This window comes from Ammospiza caudacuta, chromosome 3 (assembly GCF_027887145.1).
Source record: "Ammospiza caudacuta isolate bAmmCau1 chromosome 3, bAmmCau1.pri, whole genome shotgun sequence".
NCBI classification, from domain to species: Eukaryota; Metazoa; Chordata; class Aves; order Passeriformes; family Passerellidae; genus Ammospiza; species Ammospiza caudacuta.
In genome coordinates, this window is record NC_080595.1 from 52,747,972 (window position 1) to 52,773,439 (window position 25,468).

General features: G+C 40.9%; 1 protein-coding gene across 2 annotated transcripts; it reads right to left on the bottom strand.

The window, feature by feature from the left end:
* Positions 1-766: 766 nt before the first annotated feature.
* On the bottom strand, positions 767-13,536 carry STX11 (syntaxin 11). Of its 2 annotated transcripts, none has more exons than XM_058802354.1 (3): positions 13,449-13,536; positions 5,566-5,764; positions 767-3,715 (listed from the first exon to the last, which is right to left on the bottom strand). In XM_058802354.1, exon 3 carries the CDS (start codon positions 3,708-3,710, stop codon positions 2,844-2,846), a length of 867 nt encoding a protein of 288 aa, XP_058658337.1. In that variant the 5' UTR covers positions 3,711-3,715; positions 5,566-5,764; positions 13,449-13,536; the 3' UTR covers positions 767-2,843. The 2 variants fall into 2 exon arrangements, with proteins under 2 accessions (XP_058658337.1, XP_058658336.1); XM_058802353.1 differs by lacking the exon at positions 13,449-13,536 and adding an exon at positions 5,882-5,972.
* Between the last annotated feature and the right edge of the window lie 11,932 nt (positions 13,537-25,468).

Below are 25,468 nucleotides of genomic sequence, written 5' to 3' on the forward strand. Positions count from 1 at the left end.
GACCAGTTTTTTTTCAAAAGTCTGTTCAACTGTGATTAGGCAAGTTCATGGGCTGGCTAAATTTGAGTTCTTACATAAATGAAGGGTAGAAAAAACCCCAAAGTATTAAGCAATGGACATGTTTGCAAGGAAGAGAATGACAGAATGATTGCTTCTGTTACTGAAAGTCGTTTTTAAGTGTCTCTCAACTCACAGTGCATCTTAAAAATAGCTTAAGTTTTAAAAGGTATCAGGTTGGTTTTTGACTAATTCTCATTTTTTTCCCTACAGCAACGGCCTAAGTCAGGAGAGAAGGTCTACCATTACCTTTTCTTTCTGCTCTCTTTCCTTGTGCCTCAAATCAAACTAAAGGTTTGAATACTAGTTTTGCATATCTACTAGTGAAATCATTGAGGTCTCTCAAAACTGCCAGAATAAATTTGATTTTTTTAAACTAGAGAATCATCTTAGAATGCATGAAACTCATTTTCCTTAGGATTTTTAGGGAAAAAACAATAGTCTGTCAATTTGCAACACATTTCATTTACCAATGCAACAAATATTGGGACTCCTTTTTTTTCTAGGCCTTGTTTAATCTCCTTTTACTGACTCATAATTTAGCAACTTTTAAACTGAACTTTGACAATGCAAAACATTATTGCAGATTCAATGCGCAACACTCTGCACTTTCAATTTTTCTTATTAAATCTTTTATTCCAATTGTAGATGCAAAAAAAGAACCAGCACAAAAAAAATGTACATAATTTTTATTAAAAACATTGGCAAGTGGTAGGAATGTGCATGTGAAAGGAAATACAGTATTTAATTCTTCATTGACTTATCCCCACATGCTGACTCTTGGAGGAATGCACAGTTCCACTGACTTAATGGCAGAACCTACAGAGTAAACAACTTTGTCTTCTTGAGTGGCACCAAAGCCCCTGGCTGTGGTCCCAGCTTATCACCCTCCTTTCTCCCACTTCAAGTTTGAACACCTCACTGGAGACGTCCTCAGACAAGCATAACACTGATATATCACCAGTACACCACTGAATATAAAAATATCTTATGGTTAGGAGATCTGTGTTCCTCACTCTTCCATGTTATTAGAGACAGGTGCTACAGCAAAAGGGACAATCACATTCTGAGAAAAGTTATCCCTTTAGTTTCTATTTGTGTGCAAAAGTCTGTCTGGGTAAAATTGTTTCCCAGTCAGACACAAAAGCTTGGAAGCTGGATTTATTTTGCTGTTTTGTTATATTAATACAAATAATAATAAATGTTTGGGGTTTTTTTTTCACACATAAAATCAGGGTGCAAAAGGTAAGAAGGGAGACGTTTCACTGCAACTGGTGCAGGAAGGTGTACATGTATGCACATCTGAGGAATACTCCCAAATACAAAATATTTGAAATGTTTAAATATATTTATTAAAATTGGTACAAATAGGACCATTAGTTAAAAAAAAAATCTGAAAAAATGTCCTGCATTATTTCAAAGGATAGCAATAGATCACAGTGTATCAGGAAGTCACCTAGAAATATATTTGAAAAATCTCCAGAAGCAGGAGCTGTGATCAATCACCACACTCTATGAATATGTTCCACTGACAATGCTCAGTGCTTACCAGGACTGCACATTTTTTATTTCCTTGCAATACTCCAAACCTTCTGATTTGCCCTTGTGTAAGGGCAGACTCTCACAAAAGGAGAATTTCCTTTAAAGCTTAAAAAGAGCACTGAAATGGCATGAAACTGTTTTCTTTTTTCTTCAAGTGTACTGAAGAAATACTTCTGTTTGCTTTCCCTGGTGGAGATTTCCCAACAATTGGGGAAAAGTCAAAATTTTTTGTACACAAGTGAAAATGCATATTAAAAAAATTTAATCCTTCATCTTATTTAAAATAGATATAGAAAAATCCATATTTGGTCAATGCTTATAAAAAATAAAAGTGTACTGACAGGCCAGTCATTCCACTAAAATGGCTTCTATGTACGTGCCTGTACAGGAGACACTAAAATGTTTCCTCAACCCCACAGCTGTTGTCGTCTTATACAGGTTTCTGCAGAAGGCCACCTCATGTTTCTCCCCTGGATGAAGTGTTAATTGGCAGAAAAATCCCAATTAGAAAAATGCCAATGTCATCAGAACATGAAAGCGTGGCAGGTTTGAAACTGAGAGGTGAGAGCAGTTCAAGTTAAAAGTGAGATACCTGTGTTGCAGTGCTTTTAGCTGCCTTGAGATAGCTGGATACTCAATGGAAAAAAGCAGTCACTTGCACACAAATAGAGCAAAATGTGCATATTAACATTTAAGGTGCAGCCACTTCTGTTAAGATCCCAGACAGCTGAAAATCAAGTTGAAAGAGAAACTAGTTCTGTGCCCTGCTCCAGGCTCAGTATTTTGTCAAATTTGTATCAAGCAGGCTCCAAACTAGTTAAAACTGAAACCTCCTGATTCTGTGGTGTACTGTGCTGCCCCAGGCAATAAGGCTTCACTGCCTGCAGCCTCACTTCAACAAATAAGAATAAAGTTAATTCTTAAAAGTATTCATCTTCCCTGGGATAAGTTATTAATTCTTCTTTCTTGCCTATATGAAACAAGTATCACTGTAGAGATATTGCATCTCTAGATACAGTAACAGGACCTTTCAATAAAAATTACATTAAAAATAGTTTTATCAACATTTCTAAGAGTTCATAAATACAAACAGCCTTCAGCACATTTAGTAAACAGGCAATGAATAAAACCAACTGCAAAATATCCCCCCTATTTCTAGGGCTTGTCATTACAGAAAAGTCTCTGGAAAGAACACCTAATTTTGAAGACATTCAAGTCAGTCTGTGATAGCTCCAGTGGGACCATCACCTTCTGCAACATGATATGCAACAGCAGAGGATTGTTCTGAGGGGATGTTTTCTCCTGTATTCCAAAGCTCTTTTCACTTGGTCTTTAGCATCTCCTACATAGTCCTCAACATTTTGCATATTGATCTCAATAACATCAAAGGTGTCTGCCTGTTCCTCCACCAGCAGGGCCACCTGCAGAAAGAGCTCGTGAACTTCCTTAATGCGACCTTCCAGCTTCACCAGCTCCTTGTGCCGCGTCTCTATCTCATTCAAGGCCGCGCGAGCTCCCTTGACATCCGACAAGAGATTCTCGGAGAAGACATCCCATTTGCCTTGCTCAATCATCTCCTCAATCTGGTGCCCAGAAACGTCCTTGCCCATGATCTCCAGCTGCCGCTGAATTCGGATCTTGCAGTTCTCCCGCTGGTTCATCTCCGCTGCGTTGTAATCAAACATAGCGTCCTGAAATGTGTGCATGAGGTCAACGTAGTGGTTCTTCGCCACCCTGGCAATGACAGACATAGCTCCATATTTGGTTATTGCATCTTCACAGAAATCTCTCATTACCTGCAGTTTCCTGTGGATGCTCTCTCCACGGCTCTTAATGTCTCTGGCAATACAATTAGTGTCTCGTTTGATGCTGCTAAGGCGGCGCATGGAGGTGAGGAAGCGGGTGTTTTGCTTTCTGAGACGGCTGACATCCGCTTTTAGGTGGTCGTTTTCTGCCCGGATGCTCTGTATGTCCTTATGAAGGATTTCCAAGGCATAATCCGTCTCATAAAGGAGAATATCCTGGGGTGAATTCTCATCATCATCACTATCAGAAAATTGTTGGTTGTGTAACCTGGCAAATTCACGCAGCTCACTTAAACGGTCTTTCATCCTGCCTGTAAAACAGGAACAGGAGGAATGAGTTTGAAGTAACTAAAACATTGGTTAAAAGAATTGAAAATTTGTAACTAATAGCTACATCATGGTGATAACTAAATCATAGATAACAAACGTAACTCATCAAAGATAACCCAAAATACTAGATTTTAAATTTGTTCACAGTATTTTATACAGTGATGGATATCACATCCAAAACTCTGCTAGAGCACTGTTCTAGAAGGTACAAGTTTCGAAACAAAACTGCAGGAAAGAAGACAATAAATCCTTAAGACAAATCAAAAAGAATAGTAGGACAGTCCCAAACTCCCCACAAAATGCCAGTCTTTTACTTGGAGAGGAAAACCAGACTCCTGATAGTAAGCCTTCAGCTATCAGCATCTGTAGACATGTTAATAACTGAACACCTTCCACTACTGCTCACTAGAGAAATCTCCTCTAGCTCCTGATCCCTCATTACATCAACTACCCTAAATGTCACAGGGCTTCCCCCATTCTAAGTTTGCTTTTCCTGGGAGAATACTAAGAAGCATCTCAGGAAGAGAAATGACATTTACTGATACAGTTGGGAAAGAAAAGTTTCCAAAAATGGTGTAGAAAGTATCAAGACGATGGGGGGGGAAGAAGAGCTAAAAAAAGAAAAAGAAAAAAAGGCAATTTTAGTGTCTCCAGATGCTATCATTGACCATAGAGTATCAGACATCAACAATTAGGGGTGTGGAGCATCTCTCTTATGAGGAGAGACTGCAGGAGCTGGGCCTATTTAGTCTAGAAAAGAGAAGACCGAGAGTGGATCTGATCAACACATAAATATGTCAAAGGCAGGTGCCAAGGGGATGGTGCCAGACTCTTTTCAGTGGTACCCAGCAACACAACAAAGAAAAATGTCGATAAACTGAAACACAAGAAGTTTCATCTCAACACGAGGAAGAACTTCTTTACATTGAGGGTGGCAGAGGCTGCCCAGGGAGGTCATGGACTCACCCTCTCTGGAGGCATTCAAAATCCACTGGACACATTTCTGTGTCACTCGATTTACATGAGCCTGTCTTGGCAGGGATTTGGACTAAATGATCTCCAAAGTCCCTTCCAACCCTAACAATTTTCCAATTCTGTGAACTTTGTGCTTACCATTCCTTAAACTTAATAAAAATTAAAATATCATCAGCCTTCTACAGAGAGCATAGTAACAACTGTCTTGACAATTACTTCACTTCGTGTTTTCTTTGTCAAGCAAACACTGAGTAAAACTCCTGTGTAATAAATTCATATTTTGTAAGAGCAGGTCTACTCTTCCTTCCCCAGGAAGAAATGGAGAAGCAAATACATAGTAATTCACAACATGAAAATGCTGTAGTAAATTCATGTGTACACTAATTCTGCAGCATCTCTAAAAATATTGCTTTTTTCTTTAATACAACAGTAAAGGTTAAAAAGTCAAACATTTTAAGAAGAGTAAGGACCTGTCAAGTGCTGCCTTGGATTGCACCACAGTGCTGCCTGGATACAAGAAGATCATGCAATTAAACACTGCCCTGTGCGCTATCACTTCCACCAAGGCTTTGCCTAGAGCCTGCATGTGCTGAATAAAAGTTGTACAACATAAAATTTAATATTCATCATTCGGTTCACACTATCTCATAGACTATGTAATTACTGTTCATTTCCTCGGGGATTTCCCCTGCAAAATCTGTGGAAAGTTCCATAAACTCCTACCAGTTGTTTGGGGAAAGGCAGATCTAACAGCCCCACAGTCAGGTTTCAGCCCAGAGTCATTAAGGGCAATAGTGATAGACTCTTGATAATTTACAATGCCCACTTGAGACACTTCAAGCACAATTCTTTGTACCTGGAATCTTCAAAAGTCAGCCCCTTCTGACTTCAATCACTGCTGCAAGCCTCGAGCACTTTGCTGAGTCAGATCGCAGAGGAACAAGCTGGACATCAGTGAACGAGCACATGGATCAAGGCCACTTGTGCAGAGCTCCTCTCCAGTGACATGGACAGCATCACACACAATCTCTGTGATCCAGCAGATCCAGTAGAGTCTAGTTGTAAGCAGAACAGAGGGACCAAGTTGCAGTTGCACTTGCAATCTTCACCCTGGGTTTTCCCAGCTCCCCAGTACTTAGTTCTAAAAGCCTACATTATTTGTATCTACATACCGAAACGTATGTTTAAGGTGGTCAACATTAGCATCTTTTAGCTCTGCATTGAGGACCTGTATCTGTCCGGGATATGTCTCCACAGCCAAAGTGTTCACACTTTTGTCCTAACAAACGGATGCCATCTATTTAAGTGTTGCCATCACTTAACTGCGTAATGCAAGGCATTTTCCCTTCATGGAAATGTACAGCAATAGCACAAGATGCAACAGACCTACGTGGAAACAAGAGAAGAGCCAGCCAGATATGAGATACGGGGGAAGGAAAAAAAATAAGAAAACCCCAAACATTTAGAAGCCATGGAAAAGGTGCCCAGAAAAGTTTTGGAATCAGCATCCTTGAAGATATTTAAAACTCTACTTGACATGGTCCTCAGCAACCTAAAATGCCTGTGTGTGTTTTGAGCAGGCCTGGATTAGACAATGTTCAAAGGTCCTGTCTAAATTTTTCTGGTAATTAGCCTTAGATAAAAAGTTTGCTAAGCTGACCATTGAACATTAAATATATTCAACGACTTGCACAAGTCTACATAAGAGACATCTAACACATTAGAATATCAAGACAGCAACTACTCTGGAGTAACAACTGCAAGTGCAAGTGCAACTGCCTTAATTCTAAGACTGCGAAGTTTAATAGATTAGCTGTCAGTTTTATTTTATTTTAAAATGCAACATATATTCAAATTGGAACATGTACTTCCATTTATATTTTTGGGCTAGATAAATCTGTCCTTGTAAATATGAGGTTCCGTCTTCAAGTCCATCGTGATGTGTACACCCAAACAAACCCACAGGAAATACAGGCCAGGTGATGACTGCAGAGGTTACAACTTTGAAGGCAAATACCCAGCAAGTACAGTCAGCTGAGGGCATGTTCAGTGCTCCTCTTTTCATGTTACTGTGCTACTTACTGGTATTAATCACCACCGTGACAAGCTTTCCCATGATGCATGAGAAACATACAAATTGTCCTGTTGCAATAAGACTGCAGCCCCAGACAACTGTGTATGACATGGGATTTCAGACAAAAAGAAAATCCACTCTAAAAATCAAAAACTATGCATGTGTATACACCCCCTTTCTGTTAGCCCCATACACATACAAAAGGGAGCCCTACAAACATTGCCTAACATTGCCATGCAAATGTTCTGAAGCCTGTTAACTATGCAGAAATAATCTAAGGATAAAAAGTTATTTCTGTAGAAACAAATGAATTACACACTTAGGTTTATCTTAGCTTTAACATTTGTATATCCACACTCTATCCCCATATGGGCTGTTCACATAGGACTTGGGCTCAATGATCCTTGTGTGTTCCTTCCAGCTCAGATATTCTATGGTTCTGTGATCAGAGCCTGGGGACAAATGGTGAAATGATGAAGCAGTTTCAGCACTGCATCCATATTTCATGGCCAGCTGCTGGGAAGGAAGGCAGTGTACATTTTTTTCTTCTTGCAGCATTTATAAATGGCAGCTGCTACTTAATACCATCTTGTGGCTTACCAAAAGTCTAGTCAGTAATCTTTTCAGCCTTGACTAGGGCCTTACAAGATTAAGCTTTTCCTTCAGTTGTTTGAGGAACAACAGATATTTCAAAACAAGTCAGTTAAAAATAATTTCTGTCAGTAGTTCTTCTCGCCCTTGGAAGGTAAAAGGAACCCACGTGGCTCATCCTGGCTCTGAATGACATGTGATTTTATTGCATGACACACAATAGACGTGACCCAAAAAACAAGTGGTGAGCAATTAGGAAATACCTGCTCTTAGGCAAAATTACTTCATAGCTAAGTATGTGTCAGCACATTTCAGTGACTTCCCATATGGATTGTAGAGCATGTAGTATTGATGGAAATCTACTCAGATGGACTTGCTGAATTGAACACACTTCATTCCAAGGCAAATAGAGTGCTGCTGTTGCACTAGAATACAAGTCATGCGTAGGTTAAAATAGTGTTAAATTTAGCTGAAGCCTTTTGTTGAAGAGTTGGAATCTCTGATTTAATAATTTTCTAGTAGCTATCTGTTTTGTAAACAATTGTCTTAGACCAGAACAACTATTTTTGCTTGGTATCTGTTGCCTAATTTGACAGTATTAATTAACTTGGGAAAAACACTTTTTTTTTAACAGTAGGTTAAAACAGTAGGTTACTCATCTTTCCAGAAGAGTAACTGGCTTATAGCAGAGTACTAGTCATCTTTTTAGTCCAAATTCCCTGTCTTCCCAACCATGCCCATCACAGGTGGCACAGCAGGCTTGAATTTTTCAAATTATTCATCTTTTTTTCTCTCTTCTCCTTTGTAAGAGCCTGAAACAAAAAAGTTATAATCTAATGATTAGGACAGTTTACCTTCCGAAGCTGTTCTAAGATCACATATGTGTACTAACCCTAAGATTAACAACTATGACAGAGAGGAGCAGTTCAAAATCTTTTTGTGGCCTCACTGCAAGGAAGTTATCCTCTCTGGAATTTTTTGGATTTCACAATGTTTAAAAATAGACAAAATGTATTCAGGAATTAAAATCCATCAGTTAATACTGAATGCCAGTTATAAAGCTACAGAAATCCATCAAGAAGTTGCAAGTATATCTGAAGACTACACTACCCAGCTCATAGGCTCATCAAAGCCTGCGTACAGCAGAAGACCACCCTTAAACTTTCCATCACCCTAGAGAAAAATATCTGCAGTTACAAATGTCTCTGGATATTATTTTTTCCCCAAAAATCCCTGTCCTGTGCCAGGACAAGTTATTTATTACAAGCTGATATATTCAGAGAAGTAGGGATGACTCCATTCTTTGCAGGCTACTTCTGCATCTGGCAGAAACTCCAAGTCTCCACTAGCTCCTTTCCTACCATAAAGTCTAGGAAAAACCTAGGGGGGAAAATTATTCTGATTGTTGCCTCCAATTAAAAGAAATTAGGCAATAATTTTTGGAGGTTCTTCTTTCACTATCTCAGTTTCTTTACCAGTATTCAATCTCTTCAACAGAAAAGAACTCTCAGTTTTTGTATGACAACATATTATAAATGGAAGGATCTAGGGTGCATCTCGTACTTCTCAGGTGCATATTGAATACAGTAACCATCCTGGTGTTTTCTGTGGACTGGTTATCAGCTTTTCCAGACATTAGTATCAAAACTAGGAGACACTGCTGGTGTGCATTAAATGCACTATAATATGCCATTTTTCACATATTTATGATAAGACTGAGAAAAAAATCTGATGTTTTAACTTGTTATTACTCAGTAGCCATGAAAGTAAACATTCTTGCATTGAAAAAGTCAGCTTGTTTTACATGGGTTGACTGCTAGGTTGTCTAAATTTCCACTGGAGAACTATGGATCACCACTGACAAACTTTCAATACTGGATAGATAAAATGGATTCTTGGTATCTCCTCTTGACATTTTCCTCACAAGTCACATAAATGAGCAATTTTAACTAGATTTGGTGTTGTTTGGGTGGGGAGCAGAGGTAACAGGGCTATAGACAAAAAAAGTTTCTCCATCTTCACGGGTTTGCAGTACCAAGGTCTTCAGGTAAAACTGGCCTAGACAGAGACAAGGTGAGTGTGAACTGTACCTCCACGGGCTTGGCAAATGGTTAAGACAGATCCATAGCACTTAATATAAGCAGTGAGACAGCCATCTGTGCATTTCTTGGCAATTACTACAGCTCGTCATCATTACAGGTCACGGTGCAGGGCAATCAGCCAGCACAGTCACAGGCAGTGCTGGCACCACAGCACCATGAGAATATACATTAGCTAATTAATCACCTCGGCTTCCCTGGAACACATTGGCTCAGCGAAATAGCTGCGCACATGCCACATGTATATAACTACTATTGTTACCACACTGTGGTATTTACAAGTGATTAAGACATTATGTTGGCATGCAAATAGAAATATGAGGTTGCATGTGATCATCAGTCAGAAGAAACAAGTTTTACTGACGTTTTTAAATTAGCACGACTGCATTATTATTTGAAAAACACATATATTTAAGGCTTGTGATAAAGTGTTATAATCTGAGACCAAGTACTCTTGACTTTAAAAAAATTCCTTTAAGGTTAAATACAGGGTGTTTCCTTGGTATTTGGCCATGTGGGCCGGTACACATGAGGCTCAGTTTGGGATTCTATTGCAAAATCTACACAACTGTATCTGCATCAAACTAGTTCCAGCCAGGAAATAACCCCTATAGCCAGCCACACATTCGTACCCACAGCCCCAAGCCATGTCAGGCGTTATGGTAGTTACACTACTTAGCAGCTCGTGGGTGTTTACAGGCCCATTCAAAGCACCAGTGAAGTTGAGACAAGATATAGATGTAATTAGGAACACACCTGATTGTGCATATCAAAAGCTCAAACAAGCTTAATTCTTGCTTTCAAAAATAAGTGAGTTGTCAATACCACAAAAACAGCACAGGGAAAAGGCATAGCAGGAAAAGCTGGACTATGAAGTAATTCCTTCACTTCTGTGAATAAGAGTTTGTTGAGAATAATCCGGGCAATTAAGGGGTTAATTGCCATAACAGATTAGGCAAAAGCTGCACACATAATAAGCCTTTGAAAGTCAAGATATGTGACATTCTCTCTCTGATAAAACTACTTGTAGTTTTATCTAGATATGTGTCAAGCACTGTGTGAGAGCTCTTGCTGATAGTGTAGAGTGTCTTGATAGCTCATCTAGCCTATCAAAGCAGAGATAAAAACCAAATTGTTCCGCTCCCCTCATGTAGAGCACCCCCACTACCCAACAGGGGGTTCCCAGGAGCCAGCCCTAGGCCAAACCCTGGGAATGGTGTTCCTCACCAGAGCTGGTTCATGGCCACATCTTGGGGAATAACCCAAAATGCAAGCATAACCAAAAATGGCTTCACTGCAAAAAGTGGTAACCCCAGATTTGGCACTGAGATGGGTTTACTGGATCAAGCTAACATTGCCTCAGTAACTTCTGCACCATGCTTTGTCATCCTTGAACTACAGGAATGACCAGAGTCAAAGAAAATGGATGGGCCAGATAAAAGATAATGGAAAGTGTATCTGGTCCAGCATATTTGACACAGCAGTTGCCTTCTCACCATCACAACTGGTTTTGAACATATCAGCATTAGGATGGGTATCTGCCACACTCAGAGATTATCCATATTTTCCATTAGTGACTTGGAGAGTGAAACCAAACACGAGCTTGTACAGTCTCCAGGTGACACTGAAGTGGAAGGGAGTAGAAGCAAGGATTTGGTGAGGGCAGGGAAGGAGAATTTATGAGAATTTAAGGTGATCTTGATAGTAAGAGAAGAATTAACAAAAAGAAAACAAAATTCAATATAGTCAAGCCTAGCACATTTAGATAAAATCATTCACACAAATATAAAGTAGAAAACACCTAGTTTGGCAGTAGGAAGGCAGTGGTGAGATTATAGCTGACTGCAAGCCACAAAACAAGCTCACAATATAGGGTCATTGTAAAAAACCCAAAACCTAATGTCTTAAATGAGAGATGGCTTGGGAAGGACTGGTTTTATTCTGCTTGGCATAGATAAGGCCTCAGTTGGAAAAGTGCATCCTGAAACAGTTATCACATTAGGAAAGTCAAAGGAAGCATATTTGGTATATAATTGTCTCCAAACATTTTAGAAAATACACTCCTGGAGAAAGAAGAGCAGAAGGAATTATCTTCATTTAATTCAGAAGACCAGGGAGGGAGAGACAGTACTCCAAGATATAAAAGGAGTTTTCTATGGAAAGGGAGATGGTCAGTTTGATCCCTGTGTTGACACTGGAAACACACAAAGTAATCAATTTCTTTCACAAGGCCTACTTTGAACTGGCTGTGCCTTACTGAAAATTAGACCACTTCTCTGTGGAAGCACTGTGGGACCTTCTTCCTTGACAGAAAGAGAGACGATACAGAAAGCCCTCTCAGGCCTGATTGAGGTGCACAGCTCCAGTGCACCAAATGGATAAAGAAATGTCTTACAGTCCCACAGTGGCCCTGCATTCCCAGGATTTGTTCCATGCCCTCATCCCCAGTGTCACTGTGGGTCCAGCACAAAGTGTTTGTCCACAGAGAGCTGCCCATGCTGGGGAGAAATTTAGGTGACTCTTTTCATGCAGCAGATTATCTTCTTTCTTGATTATTTATGCACCAGTGGCAACTACAATTTCTCCTTCTGAAGCAGGTCTTGGTTACTGTTAGTGTTAGTATACTGTTAGTATAGTGAAAGATGTCACGCATGGAGCCTAATCCCACAGCACCCCAATTCTCCAGCACTGACAGAGCATGCAGCTGCATTCCATAGCATCATATTTATCTACCAGTGCCCAGAAGGTACTACATTTTACTCATTTTAATGTCTCAAGAGATCTTCTGTACCATGCTTACTTTCGTCATGGAGATGTCTTTCAACAACAGAGTGTATCTTGCAGTTTTAGCCTCAGCCAAACCACCAGATATCATATGACTGAACATGCAATTTCAGTTTCAGAGCTGTGGGCATACAAGGCAGTCAGAGAAAAAAGGTCATCAGAGGAGTTGGACACCCAAACCATCCTTTCCTAATGATGACATTTATCCTGTTCATCTGCTAGACCTCTGGTCTATTTTGAATTAAAAAAAATATTATGGTCATCTTGTAATCTCATCACTATTTAAATAGCGAGTATCAGCAATGATAAGAAAGCATCATCATTCAAATTGTATTCTTATCCTAGAAAGTCATAGTTTGCCATTTTGATACCTGACAGCTTAAAAGACATTCACTAAAATACCCTCTAAGGAACAGGAACAAGAAGTGCAAGCGTCCGTTTTTGGCCAGTGCTGTTATTCTAGTCATTTCCTTTCTCAGTATCAGAGTGACATGTAGCTATCTCAGACATTCACAAGGGCCAGTTCTTCTTGGTAGGAAGGAAATGAGTATCAATTTAATTGGAAGCAATCAAAGAACGCTAACTTTTGCACCCACTTCTAGATCTGCCATGATGACACTCAAGAACAAAGGAAAAGCTATCATATTTTGCATTTAAACCAATTTTCTGTAAAATCGGCTGTGGAGCTATTCATAACCATGTATGAGCACTATGAATAAAATGTTAATACTCGTTAAGCCAGACAAACAAGGCAGTGGGAATGCAGACATATATTTGAAAGTGCCTCTGTTTTTCTCTCATTCTGTGAAAACCCAGCCATCCCTTTTGTATTCTATGAGGACCAGGGCTAGACATCTTCGGACCCAAAAGCCCAGTCAGCATATCCCAATATCTCTCCTGCCTCCGGGTTTCACACTTCGCCACTCGACTCAAAAGGGGCAGTTTCCTCTACTCGTAGGCAAGACCGAGGTGCCGAGCGCCCCGACAGCCCGGGAAGGGGCGGCTAATCCGGGCTCCCAGCACTGCCCTCGGCGTCCGGGAACTCCAGCGGATGCTCAGGGCAGCTCGGGAATACGGCTATGCCCCCGTCCCGGGAGCCAGCACCGGCTGTGCCCGGGGTGAAGAAACCAAACCCTGCGTGGCCCCGAGGAAAGCGCTGTCTCGTCCTCCCCCGTCCCGGCAGGTACTCACCCTCGGGCCGGGCAGTCCGGCCGCTCCTGTGCCGCTCCGCCCGCGCCGCTCCCCGAGGTGCCGCTGCCGCTCCCGGAGGTGCCGGTTCCGAAAGCGCCGGTGTCGGAGGTGTCGGTGCCGCCGCAGAGCCCGCACCGTCGAGGCGAGCGCTCATCCCCGCGGAGCGGAGCGCCCCGCCCCTCCGGCCGGCTCGCCCGCCTATTGGCTGCGAAGGCCTGATTTGCATGGCGGCGCCCCGCCCCCTCCGTGCCCGTGGGAAGATGCGCGGTTCGCGTCGGTGCCCGGCGCGGGGAAAGTCCGTCCCGTGGGTGCCGGGAAACGGGGGCGCGGTGAGCTGGCCCGTCGCTTCGCCATCGTCCCCGCGGACCTGCCCTGACCTTTCTCGTCCTCGCCTCCCCGCCGGCAAGCGGGGGCTTTCCGACTCTGTGATTCTGTAATTCAAATTGCCGCTGCTTAGTGTGAGGAAGATGCGCTCTTCGCGTCATGCTTCAAAGTTTGGGTCAAATTAAGTCCTTTTTTGCGTTGTGACTTCCTGAGGGAAAAAAACCAACAGCTTCCCCATCATTCTAACTGAATAAAACCTAACAAAACTCTGGTGTCACAATGTTTGGTACATGGTAATTATACACATTAACTAGCCACACAAGTAGTTATAGAGATTGTTCAGCTCTTTCTGAGATGGGAAGTTTTTGTTTTTCTTGAAAATCTTGGACATGTACTTTTTTCTCCTTTTCATCATAAAGCTTGAATGTAATTTGAATCTGAAAATTTTAAAATATAGAAGTTATTTTTTTTTGTTGGTGCTGAGAAGTAGCTAAAAGAGCAAGTGTGCTTTCCTGAGCAGTCATCAGTTATAAGGCTCCAAAATTTCTTACACTACACCAATCCCACCCTGTGTGACCGAGAACAAATTCTGTCATGATGGAGACAATTGCAGAGATGTAGGAAGCTTCCTCCCTCTTTATTTTCTCTGCTGTCTTTGTGTCAGGAAAAAAATATAAGTAAAAGGAAAATATTTGAGGTTTTATGGTTAAAGGTTAGTTAAAAATATACCTGACAGAAAGGCTCTTTTACCTTGAAAAATCCAGCACTACCCTGGGCACTTTGCTGGGATTTTTCTCTTAGACCTTGATGCTGGAGAAAAATTTAGGTGCATGGGTCTCACCAGTTCCCTAAAACTACCTGAAGGCACTGAATTGTGAGTAGGTTTTCTCTTCCAGGCTGCTGCTTTGTGAGACCAGCTGCAGCATCCTCACATGTGGGCAGGGAGTTTTCTCCTTGCCACTGCACCACAGAGAGCAAATGGGCCTTCAGTGTTGTTTGGTGTTGTTAATGCAAGCAGAGCTGGAAACAGAGCTGGGTGCTAATGTAATGTCATGGGTAATCAAAGGTACAGGCAGCTTTGTGTGGTGTGGAGCAACAATTACAAACTAACCTGCTGCTGTTGCAGCACAGGCAAAGCTATGGGTGCATTGATTGATGTGTCTGATGATCCTGTCAAGAGCAAAATGCTCATCTAGGAACATCTGGTATCTTCCCTGTAATTCAGGATATGGAGGATATGGAAAACCAAAGAGATGACTGTCAGGCCTCCCCTGCTTTGGGAGAGACTTCAGTAAAAATGTCAGTAGCTGAGTAGCAGGCAAGGAAGGAATATTGTTAAAATATTAGTCTTCTTAGAAACTAATGGAGAGTGAGAGAAATTTATTATTTCTACAGATTTTGCCACTAGATGAGATGAGGTAAAAAAAGGTGCAAAACTCTAATAAAAATTTTGCTAATTAAGCTACACAAATAGGTAGCTAAAAGAAATCACCATTGCCAAACAAGTGTCCTGAAGTTCTTGAGTGTATTATGTTCCTAGATCTTACAAAAGGTGTCCATTTGCATGGTGTTATAAGAAACAAAACCACATGAGTTACATGAAAAGATTGTTCCATCATCATATGTACCAAAGACACTTGTTTTGGGTATTATGCTCATTTCAATCTCTTCTGAAATAACATGAACAGTGTAGATTGATAATGGAAATGATTAGACAGAGGAAAATGATTTTCCAAAATAAGAGATAAAGAATTTTCAGTGTTGTAATCTTATTCTCCTATGAGTCCTGAGCAGCATTACATACCAAGCTACAAAAGTGACATCATAATTCTTTTTCACTTTCTGCTATCTCTTATTGTAAGATAAACACTTTGTAGTTTACCAGTGAAAGTAAATACTCAATTTACATGGATAAAGGAAGAACTCATTAGTATTGGGATCACAGATGCCAGTAAGTTTCTAAAGGAGTTTGGGCAATATAAATGTACCCTACATCTGCAGACAGCAAGCCTCTCTTTCAGTTCTTTTTTCTTTTTCCTGAAGAGCTGTTGCATTTTTTTTTTCCTTAAAGCTTTCTAATCCTGACCTAGTTCTTGAGTGATTGCTTTGAATGAGCCAGGTTTTGCTTCCAATTCTCTCATCTCTAGAAAGAGGACAGGTATAATTACTTTCAGTTCTCATAAATGTGTAGTGAAAAGTAATATATAAATGAATTGGACTCTCATGTATGTAAAATACCATGAGGATGTGTCTGATTTCAGTCTGATTTCACTGCATGAAAGAGACCCATCATCTTTCTGCTGTGTGTGATGCTTCTAAAGATATTTCCAGCCAGGAAATTGAGTTTCTTCCAAAGCCCAAGAAATTAGAAATTATGTGGACATGTAGATTTGTCTTTGCTACCGTTGACCGACATCTCAGGGCATCTGGGAACTCTGGATAATGCCAATTTTTTCACCAGGCAACTTACATACAGGTGACATACAGAGCCCTGTTTTCCTGGAGCTTATCCATCTCCAGAAAAGCAGTTTGTGCCCATAACATCTGTACTAGCTTCAGTATGAAGTTGTAGTAGTGCCAACACTTGTGAAACATTTAGCTAAAACCAGAGCAAATTGCTACCAGTTCAGTTGTGTATCCTGAAGCCAATTCTCAGACACATAAAATTCACATACACTTTACTGGATGTGCAGTACACATGAGCCTCTTCTAAGGTAAAATCAGATCTGATGTAAGCTAGCTCACATTGATTCAATCAAAGTAATGATTCATGGTCCTGGACAATTCACTTTTTTCTTTTTAACCTCATGGATCAGTAGAGTCATTCTGACAGTACATGATTTATCAATTGCCAAAATGAGTTGAAGGGAGACACCAAAAGATTGATGCTAGAAATTTCTTTAACTATATTCATTTACCAGAGAAACTGAGTCTTCAGCTGTGATACTTCCAGCTTGAGAAATGTCCAACATTCCTGCTCCGTCTTTTCACATTTCATTGTAACCTCTCACAAAAGCTACTAACGTTACAGAACAACTTCATCAATAAATCTTGCTGATGTAGAGAGATATTTCTTTGCTACATGAGGAGTAGAGTGCTGAGAAGAATTCAGAAGCCAAGTATCTCCACAGGTAGCTAAATCCACCTTAATTCTTTGTTGAAACCCATGGAGATACTTGGATTTACATAGGGATAACACAGTGCTCTAGGTACTGAGCCCTGCAGATGTTTTTCTTTTTGCTTTTCTTTTCTCTCCTTCATTAGGAAGGAAGAGGAGTGCTACAAAGGATGAAGTGCTGAAAGCTGTGCAGATGTAATTGCTGTGGAGTCAGAGGATGCCCTGTGCCAGGGCCTTCTCTCTTGCTTATTTAGGAAAGGATTTAACATTCTTCTCCAATTATGCCCCAAAGGCATGTGAAGCCAGCCCTGGGTGTTTTGCCCCTGAATTCCTTGTGAACCTCAACTTGGCACTCATGTATGGCTCTGAAAGTTCATTACCCAAACACAAGTTCTTAATCTAGTTAGGGCTGTATCAAATGCCAGATTGGATGCATGGGAAATAGCCCTGGGACTTCTGTTGACTTCAGAGATGATGGCAGGTGCCAGCATGTTTTATTAAGCTAGTAACAAATAAATGAACAAATTCAAAATGCTTTCACAGACGGATGTAAACACGCATGGTTAACTGGAGCCAATGGAACAGTACTGATTTCTGGGAACTGAAGGTTTGGTTGATTATCAGGTAAGCCACTGGATTTCTCTGCTGCTGTCACAGCTTTTGAATGCAAGAGCATAGCCCATAGGTCACATCAGTTGGCCTAATAAGAAGTTTTACCTAACCCTGTTCCTGTACTTCAGTAAAGGTGTGTATTCTAACTCCTGTTATCAGACAGGGGTGAGGTATTTTTTTTCTCCTGCACATTTGCATGCCCAAAAACTGAGATGAGTTAACTTCTGCAGTACAGGGAGCACTTTGCAACCTGTCAAAGCAGAGACAGGGACATCTTTATGCGATTCAAGAGGGATACAAGGGGAGGAAGGCACATAGCAGGCACTTAGATTTGGGTATAGTCCCACTAACAGCAGATTCTCGGGCAAGTTCATATTGACAAAAAATACATGCTCTATTTTTCCCTCATCACTACTCTCTGAGCAGAAAATGGCCAGGTTGTATATTAGATATGAAGGCAGAAGTACCTGGGCAGTAATAAAAAGGGTTGGGCTTTTTTCCCCCCAAGGTTAGAAGCCTGAGATGGCTTAGAAGGGTGAAGCAAACAGTAAATAGACCTTCACAAAGAGAGCTATTGCAAAATGAGGACATTTCTATAACTTTTTTAGACCATCCTTTTCATATTAGTCATTCATTGAAAAGGTGTTGCTTTCTAAAACTCACCAAGTTTTGATGAAATAAAACAATTCTATCCTAGAATTGTGTGAACATAAATTTTATACAGCCATGTAGATGGATCATGTTATTCGTGCTGCCAGTGCTTTTCAATAACAAACAATATAACAGCCAGAAAGTGGTGGGGAGCCTGCCCAAAGTGCACAGGGAATTCCTGTCCCTTGCAGACTGGCTTCTTCTGAAGGCATGCTGCACATGTGGAAACCTTTCAGGTGGCTATGTGGCTAGATCTAAATGTCTTGTGGTAGACCTTCCCAAGGGTAGCATGGTAGTGACATGCTACAGATCTGAGAAGAAAAAGAAAAGCTTTTTGTTTATTTGAAGGTGAGGGAAGAATTATTTGGGATAATTTAAGAATACACAGCCAGGGAGCAATTCATTTCACAGCCCAGTAATGACCAATTGCTACCTGGAATGCTCTGTGAATGGCAAGGCACATGGTATCTAAGCAAATTGTACGTGACAGAGTAACAGCATGACAGATTTCCTTGGAATGAAACAAGTCACTGCTGATGTTTGCATGATTTAGCCTAAAAAAAAAAAAAAAAGCCCTAAGAATTAATGGCACTTGTCAAAGTAGAAGGGTATTTGTCAAACACCTTGCAAAACTTATCTAAGAAAAGTGAAGGCTTATATTTTATCTTTGAAACCTGCCTGGTGGCTGTGGCAAGTATCCCAGGATTCTGAGAGGCAGCTGCTCCCGGCCACACTTCAAACCCCTTGAAGTGCAGCTGCTCCCCGCCACACTTCTTAACTTGCAGTTAATGCAATGACAGGAAGCTTTGGGGGCACTGAGAGCTGCACAGCAATGCCATGAGAGCCCATGGGTGCTTCCATTCACCCCAGCCAGGGAGAATCTTGGTATATGAGGAGGGAGTAAGGCAGAGGGGCAGCTGAGTACCTGCACTGCTTTTATACAGCTGCCAGCATTGGATGGATGCAGCTGCCTTGGTGGTTACTCACAGAAAGATCAAACCTGCCCAAACCTTCTGGGCACCTGGGTGAGTCCCGGGTACTTCCAGCTCTCCTCAACTGACCCCGTGCTCAGAGGCAGCAACAGATGAGAGAGAGACTCTGTGGCAGCCAAGGGGTACAGTCATCTTTCCATGAGCAGCAGCTATTACCTTCCAATCAATTTAATGTGCATCCATTAGGATGGAGCTGGGGCCCTGTCAAACATATCCTTTAACTTCTGGATCTCTGAAAACATGAGATGCTGACAATTGTAACAATTGTCAAATTCATAACTGAGTAAGCAAAGTGATGTGGAAGTCCCTCCCAATAGATGAACCAACATCAGAGCACACAAGTTTCCACATGCTCACTACCTGAAGATGACAGGAGATAGGCACATCAATTTATGATGAAAAGTGTTTCTATTTTGTGACATGGCAAGAAAATTTTCCAAGTGATGCTTGAAATCTTGCCATATTTTCAAGTTTAGTGACAGTTAAATTAATTTCATTTAAGATATTCCCTCTTTAGGGACTTTTTCTCTCCCTTGATTCCTCAATGGGGTCAGGTCACCCATTCAGTTGATGCCATGCAGTCCTTTTAACCCTGTAGGGAACATGGAAGAGGAGTGGGCACAAGATGCACTAGGATAGCAGATTCCCTAAATTTCCATCTCCACCCATCCTGAAATACATAGTTTTCTTAAGATTATTCTGTTACCCACATGGCACCATTCCTCTGTCTCCCTCTGACTGGGTTCTCCACATAGGATTTAGCCCCTTATGGTTCACAGATAAGAACTTAATTACTTTTGCAATTCAAAATCACAGCCAATCTGTGGGGCTACTCTGGTCAGTCAGAGTGTATGGATGTGAGCTTTGGAAACCTGAGTAATGTTCTCTCTGATGCCTTATGCTTTCCTTCCTCTTGGGAAAGAGCAAGCAGATAATGACCCTCCCTACTGCTGTAGAATTGCATGGCCTGAAAATACATTTAGGAAAAGTTCTGGCTCCCTTTCCTTGATTTTTGTAAGAAAGTTAGCAGATCTGGATTCCCAGTATAAGGAGGATGTAGATGAACTTGAGTGAGTCCAGCAAAGAGTCACCAAAATGATCATAGGTTTGGAGTCTGTGACTTGAAGGGAGAGGCTGAAGGAACTGTGTTTGTTTAGCCCAGAAAAGAAGAGATTTAGTGGATCTAACAGCAGCCTTAATGTACTGATTAAGAGATTACTGATACAACCCAGGTGTATGGCAGGAGTATGAGAAACAATGCTCATAAATTGGGATGAAGTTCCAATAGGAAGTAAAGGAAAAATCCACATTATGAGGCCAGTGAAGCACTGGAACAGAATATTGCCTGAAGAAGTTGGGGAATCTCTATTCTTGGAGATTTTTAAGATCCATCTGGCCAAAGCACAGAGATCAATGTTGACTCTGAGAGACTGGAGCAGGATTTTAGACAAAATTACTGCCTGATGTCTCTCCTAACCTGTGATTCCAATGTGGTCCAAAATCCACAGCTGTAGAGGTCAGATCTTGGCGCTGAGAGATCCCTCTAAATAGGAAGCCCTAAAACCCCACATCCTACACACCTCAGTGCAGGAACAGCCAGCCTGCCTGTGCAGTGCCTGTTAGTGCATGAACAGTGTCTCAGGCTCATTAGCTCCTCCAGCAAAGACAGCTCTTCATAGGCAATGTTCTCACAGCAACACACCTACATTTCTTGGCTACTGATCCACTTATTTTCCCAAGATTTGTTATTTCCAATGATATGTATCTGCAGTTACAGCATTTGCAGCTTGCTTTGAAAACAACTCAGTCTTTGTTCAGGTGTCTGGGCAGAGCAATCTCCCCACGCTGTCTGTCAGTGCAAGACATAAAACACACTCTCCTGGCCCCAGCTGGTGGCCTGACAGGGAGCACTGCAGAATTTTTATGGGATTAGTAGGTGCTGAGGTGTATCCAGGCTCTCTGAGACTTGGGCAAAGAACTGAAGCAGGCAGCGTCACAGTGTAACATGTGTTTGCACTATATTTCAAGTGATAAGAGGGATTGATTAGACACTGAAAAGCACACTCCAAATTCTCTTACACACACAGTAATATGCCCATCAGTCTTCAAACCTGTACTACATAGAAATTTTCAGAATCTTATTCCGGGAAGATGAAAGGAGATAGGTGTGCCAGTTGTTGAAGGACAACATCAGACTTGAAAGATGATTTTCCAAGTAACGTTAGAAACCCTGCCATCCGTGTGGCTTTGGTGACAATTAAATTGATGGACTAAGCTAGTTTTTATGTGACAACAATAATAATATTGCATTACATTTATAAAGTATGCTCTACTTGAGGCTCTCTAAACCAATTTGCAAGCAATTACTTTAAAATACTGCTATGTGTATTGCTCCCCATGTATTATAGATGGGAAAGAAATCACAGAAAGTGTCAAAATGCCTAGAGGTGTACAGCAAGTCTTGATCTAACTAGAAGTTGCATCCAAATCCCCTGAGTGCTAGTTCTCTCTTTTCATGAAAAGATTACATGTCTTTTCATGTCTCTGCTTTTTTCTTACAGATATTTTGTTTCTCTAAAGGCTTGTCTCTGTACAGCCATCTTTCTACTTAAATAATTCTCTCCCTTCAATAATTCTTTATGTGTGAATGTTATTCAGATAATGTGGAAAAAAATGTGGGATATTTAATGAGTCTATACCAGTTACAATTAATTGCCAAATTCTGCTTTCAGTGAAGTCAGTGGAAGTTTGAACATAGCATCAAATGAGACAGGCCCAGTATTATAAACTACAGGAAGCATAACATGGAGGATATGTTGTTTTGTTTCTGGTATAGAGGAGAATCAAACATTTCATGAGGATATGTAGTGATAGGAAAAGAGGAAATGGCTTTAATCTGAAAGAGCATAGGTTTAGATTAGATATTAAGAATAAATCCTTTGCTGTGAGGGTGGTGGGGCACTGGAAAAGGTTGCCCAGAGAAGTTGTAGAGTTCCCATCCCTGGAACTGTTGGATGGGTTGGACCCAGTTGGATGGGGCTTTGAGCAGCCTGGTGTAGTGAAAGCTGTCCTGCCCATGGCTGGTGGGTTAGAACTGAATGATCTTTAAGGTCCCTTCCAACCCAAACCATTCTATGAATCCATGATAGGGATTACATATTCAGGTGAGTGAATAGACCAAATGTGTCCTCTAGCCAATGCCCTGAAGACAAGTACCAGAAAGCAAAATGAAATGCATTATATAAATGTTCTGGCAGCTGCCTTTGGCAGTTAAAACTTTTTTTTTTTTTTAAATAAAATGCTTCCCAGATCCCAGAGACAAGCATGAACAAGCCCCCAGAACTCAGATATTTACACAATTGCAAATCACAACCAGACTTGTTAGTGTCTCATCTTCCTAATGAGCTGATCCAAGAATCCCAACTCTGATGCCCCATACCTTGGGGAAGTAGGGGTTCACACCCAGATACAGGCAGAGTAATTCAAACCCAATAGTAACACACATCTGTAAGAAATGTTTTGTGCTAGTGTACCTTTATAAGAGTACTTTTCTTAGGAAAAAACCTACCTACTACCAAAGGTCTGTCTAAACCCAAAGGCTATTTCTTTAACAAGCCATTAATACTGTTCAGGAGAAAACTAAAAAGAGGTTGAAGGTGACCTGTGTCTTCAGACAGCTCCCTCATAACCAACAGCTGCAGGATTTCTGAGATGAAGGTTGCATTCAAGCATTCAAACAGCTGAAAAGCTATCATCAGGGTCAATGCACAAGTTGTTTGTATGGAACATATTGGTCAAAGCAATTTAAAAGTGTATTCAGATTCATCCCCACCTCCCTCCAGCTCATCCTAGGCAAACAGAATTTCACTTTTATTTGGTAAAAAAGTGGAAATTTCCAGCTTTGCTACAAAAATGTTAGAGCTTGTTGTATTTAATAATATGACTGTGTCTGCATGCAAATCAAAATGCAGCTTTCAGAGGAGCTCCTTGGCACAGTGTGAGAAGGGTGAGAAATGTGTCAACGTGAGTGTGGGCTCAGTTCAGACTCTACTTGGGTTCGTAGGAGGAAACAGAAACCTAACTGACAATAAAATTTTCCAAAGGGCTCATTTACCTAAATCAAACCAATACAGTCATAAACAAGTCTCACCTAGAGGTGATGTGCTGTGCTCTGCTGAGCTGAGCTGAGTCAGTGAAAAACCTTCATGGAGAGCTGGAGCAGAGCTGGGTGATGGGCACAGTGCAGTCCCACCAAGGAGCTGCCCTGACACCAGGTCAGCGTGGGGCGCCTGGCCCAGGATTTCATTGCCTGTCTCAAAATCCTCATCTATTTGATTAGAACAGTATTTCCTTTTCTTAGTATGGTCATCAAGAGCTAGTGCTTGTAGGGTACTATACAGTTCTCAGAAGAAAGGCTACTGCGCTTTCTAATATGTTTTATAAAGGAAACAATGACATCCATAAAGCAGATGACTGCCCTGAATGTTTTGTTTTCTTTTCCCTCTAGATTTAAGGCTAGCTTTTTCTTAAATCAGGCAAACAAATCTCAATGCAGAGGTTTTTTCTAATTCCTCCTGAGCATAAAATATTCTTAGCTAAACCACCATTTTCTTCTTCCACAAACAGCAAGTCAAAATAAGGTACCTACACATAGAGGAAGATTTTGGCTTATGATTTCTTAGCCAACATTTTGGAATTCTATACACACATAAAAGATCGACCTTATTTCCTAAACCTAACTTACTATTGAAAATAGTCTTTCAAATGGAGTAATAATAGTCCCCTAAAAAGGTGAAAGTACAGGTGCTGTATTTGATTTAAGCTCCACTGGAAGATCTGTTAGGATCATAATGATGATGGTTTTTAGTAGTGAAGGAAAATACAAAGATTTTTTTGCCCCATGTGAAGGGAGAAGCATTTGGCCACATCCCACAGGTTATGGGAGAAGAATTGAACAGCAGAGTGTATTGGAAGGAAACATTCCATGGGTACCACTGAAATGATTCAAACTGTAATTAATGATCCCAGCAGTTTCAAAATACAGGTGCATGTGCCTTTGGGAATGAGAGGAGGATCAAATTACAAACTGAGTCACTTGACAAGCTTGTTTTACCCTTCCAGTTATACAAGCCAGTTTATGACTCAGCAGCTATACAAGTCTGGTCTCCAATGACAAGACAAATCTGTTCTGCAGCTGAGTCACTCAGAGCAGCTCTTTTCACACTGATAAATTCAGCAGTCAGACACGGTATGGAAAAGATTGTGGAGCCTTTTTTACCTGTATGAGATAGAAAAAACATATTTTATCGGAGAATAATTTGCAGCTCATCTTCACACAAGGAACTTATTGAATGGGGGAGAGAAAAGCTGTCATGGGATTACACTGACCAATGTTCATGGCCCTTTAACTAAAAGAGATTAGATTTTTTTTCCTGATAGTGTTTTCTGTTGTGTATTCATCCCTTACTAATAAAAATCACCTGACAACTTGCCATAATTGGAAATGTAGTTGATAATTAATCTTTAATCGTCTTTGACATTTTTTCAAGGTTTGCAAATAATTTCCTACATGTTTGAGTGTGACAAGGTGTTATGATAGCTACAAGCAGTCACAGATTCATGCACACATTGGTATGGGAATCTCTGCCCCAACCTGTTCCCTAAATGCTGACTTTTTGCTGGCACCAACAATAAGATTTCCTTACCCTTCAGGCTTGATGATTTTGAGGTGCCAAGTATGAACAACTGCTGCCAATGGTTTTAGCACTTGAAATACCTAACATAAGTCTAAGTCCTTGAATCTACTGGCAGAAGGCTGTATTTGGAGCTCAAGACTGCTCTTCTCTTTCTCTGCCTGTTAAAAATATATCCCATTAATCCTGTTCAAAACCAGGTGTCTTTATTCACCAGAGGTGAATATCACAAACACCCACGAGAGTTGATGTAACAATAGCACCATGAGGCTGTGAACAAGGCCCCACTGGGTGAGTACAAACACTCTAGGAGAATGCCTTAGCCAAGAGGAGCTTGTTGTTAAGTTACAAAAGGCTGAAAAAGATAGAGAAAAGGGAACAGACAGCTATGGTTTTCAAAAGCTTGTATTTCATACTGAAGGCTTTTCCACAAATGGGCTGCAGTACACAGCTGTACGTGGATACCAGATCATCTGTGCTTCACAGCAGCTATTCTGAGAGACGTGAGCTATTCGTCATTGACACGATCTACACACATCCTGTTGGGGCTCTAGATTACAACCCCAGTACCAGCAGTTTGCACAGTGCTTTTCTTAAAGCCTCTTTCACTGCAATCAAGTATGTGAACAT

Coding starts and splice junctions, on each gene's coding strand:
- STX11 (XM_058802354.1), bottom strand. CDS start 3,710: ATGAAAGACCGTTTAAGTGAGCTGCGTGAATTTGCCAGGTTACACAAC.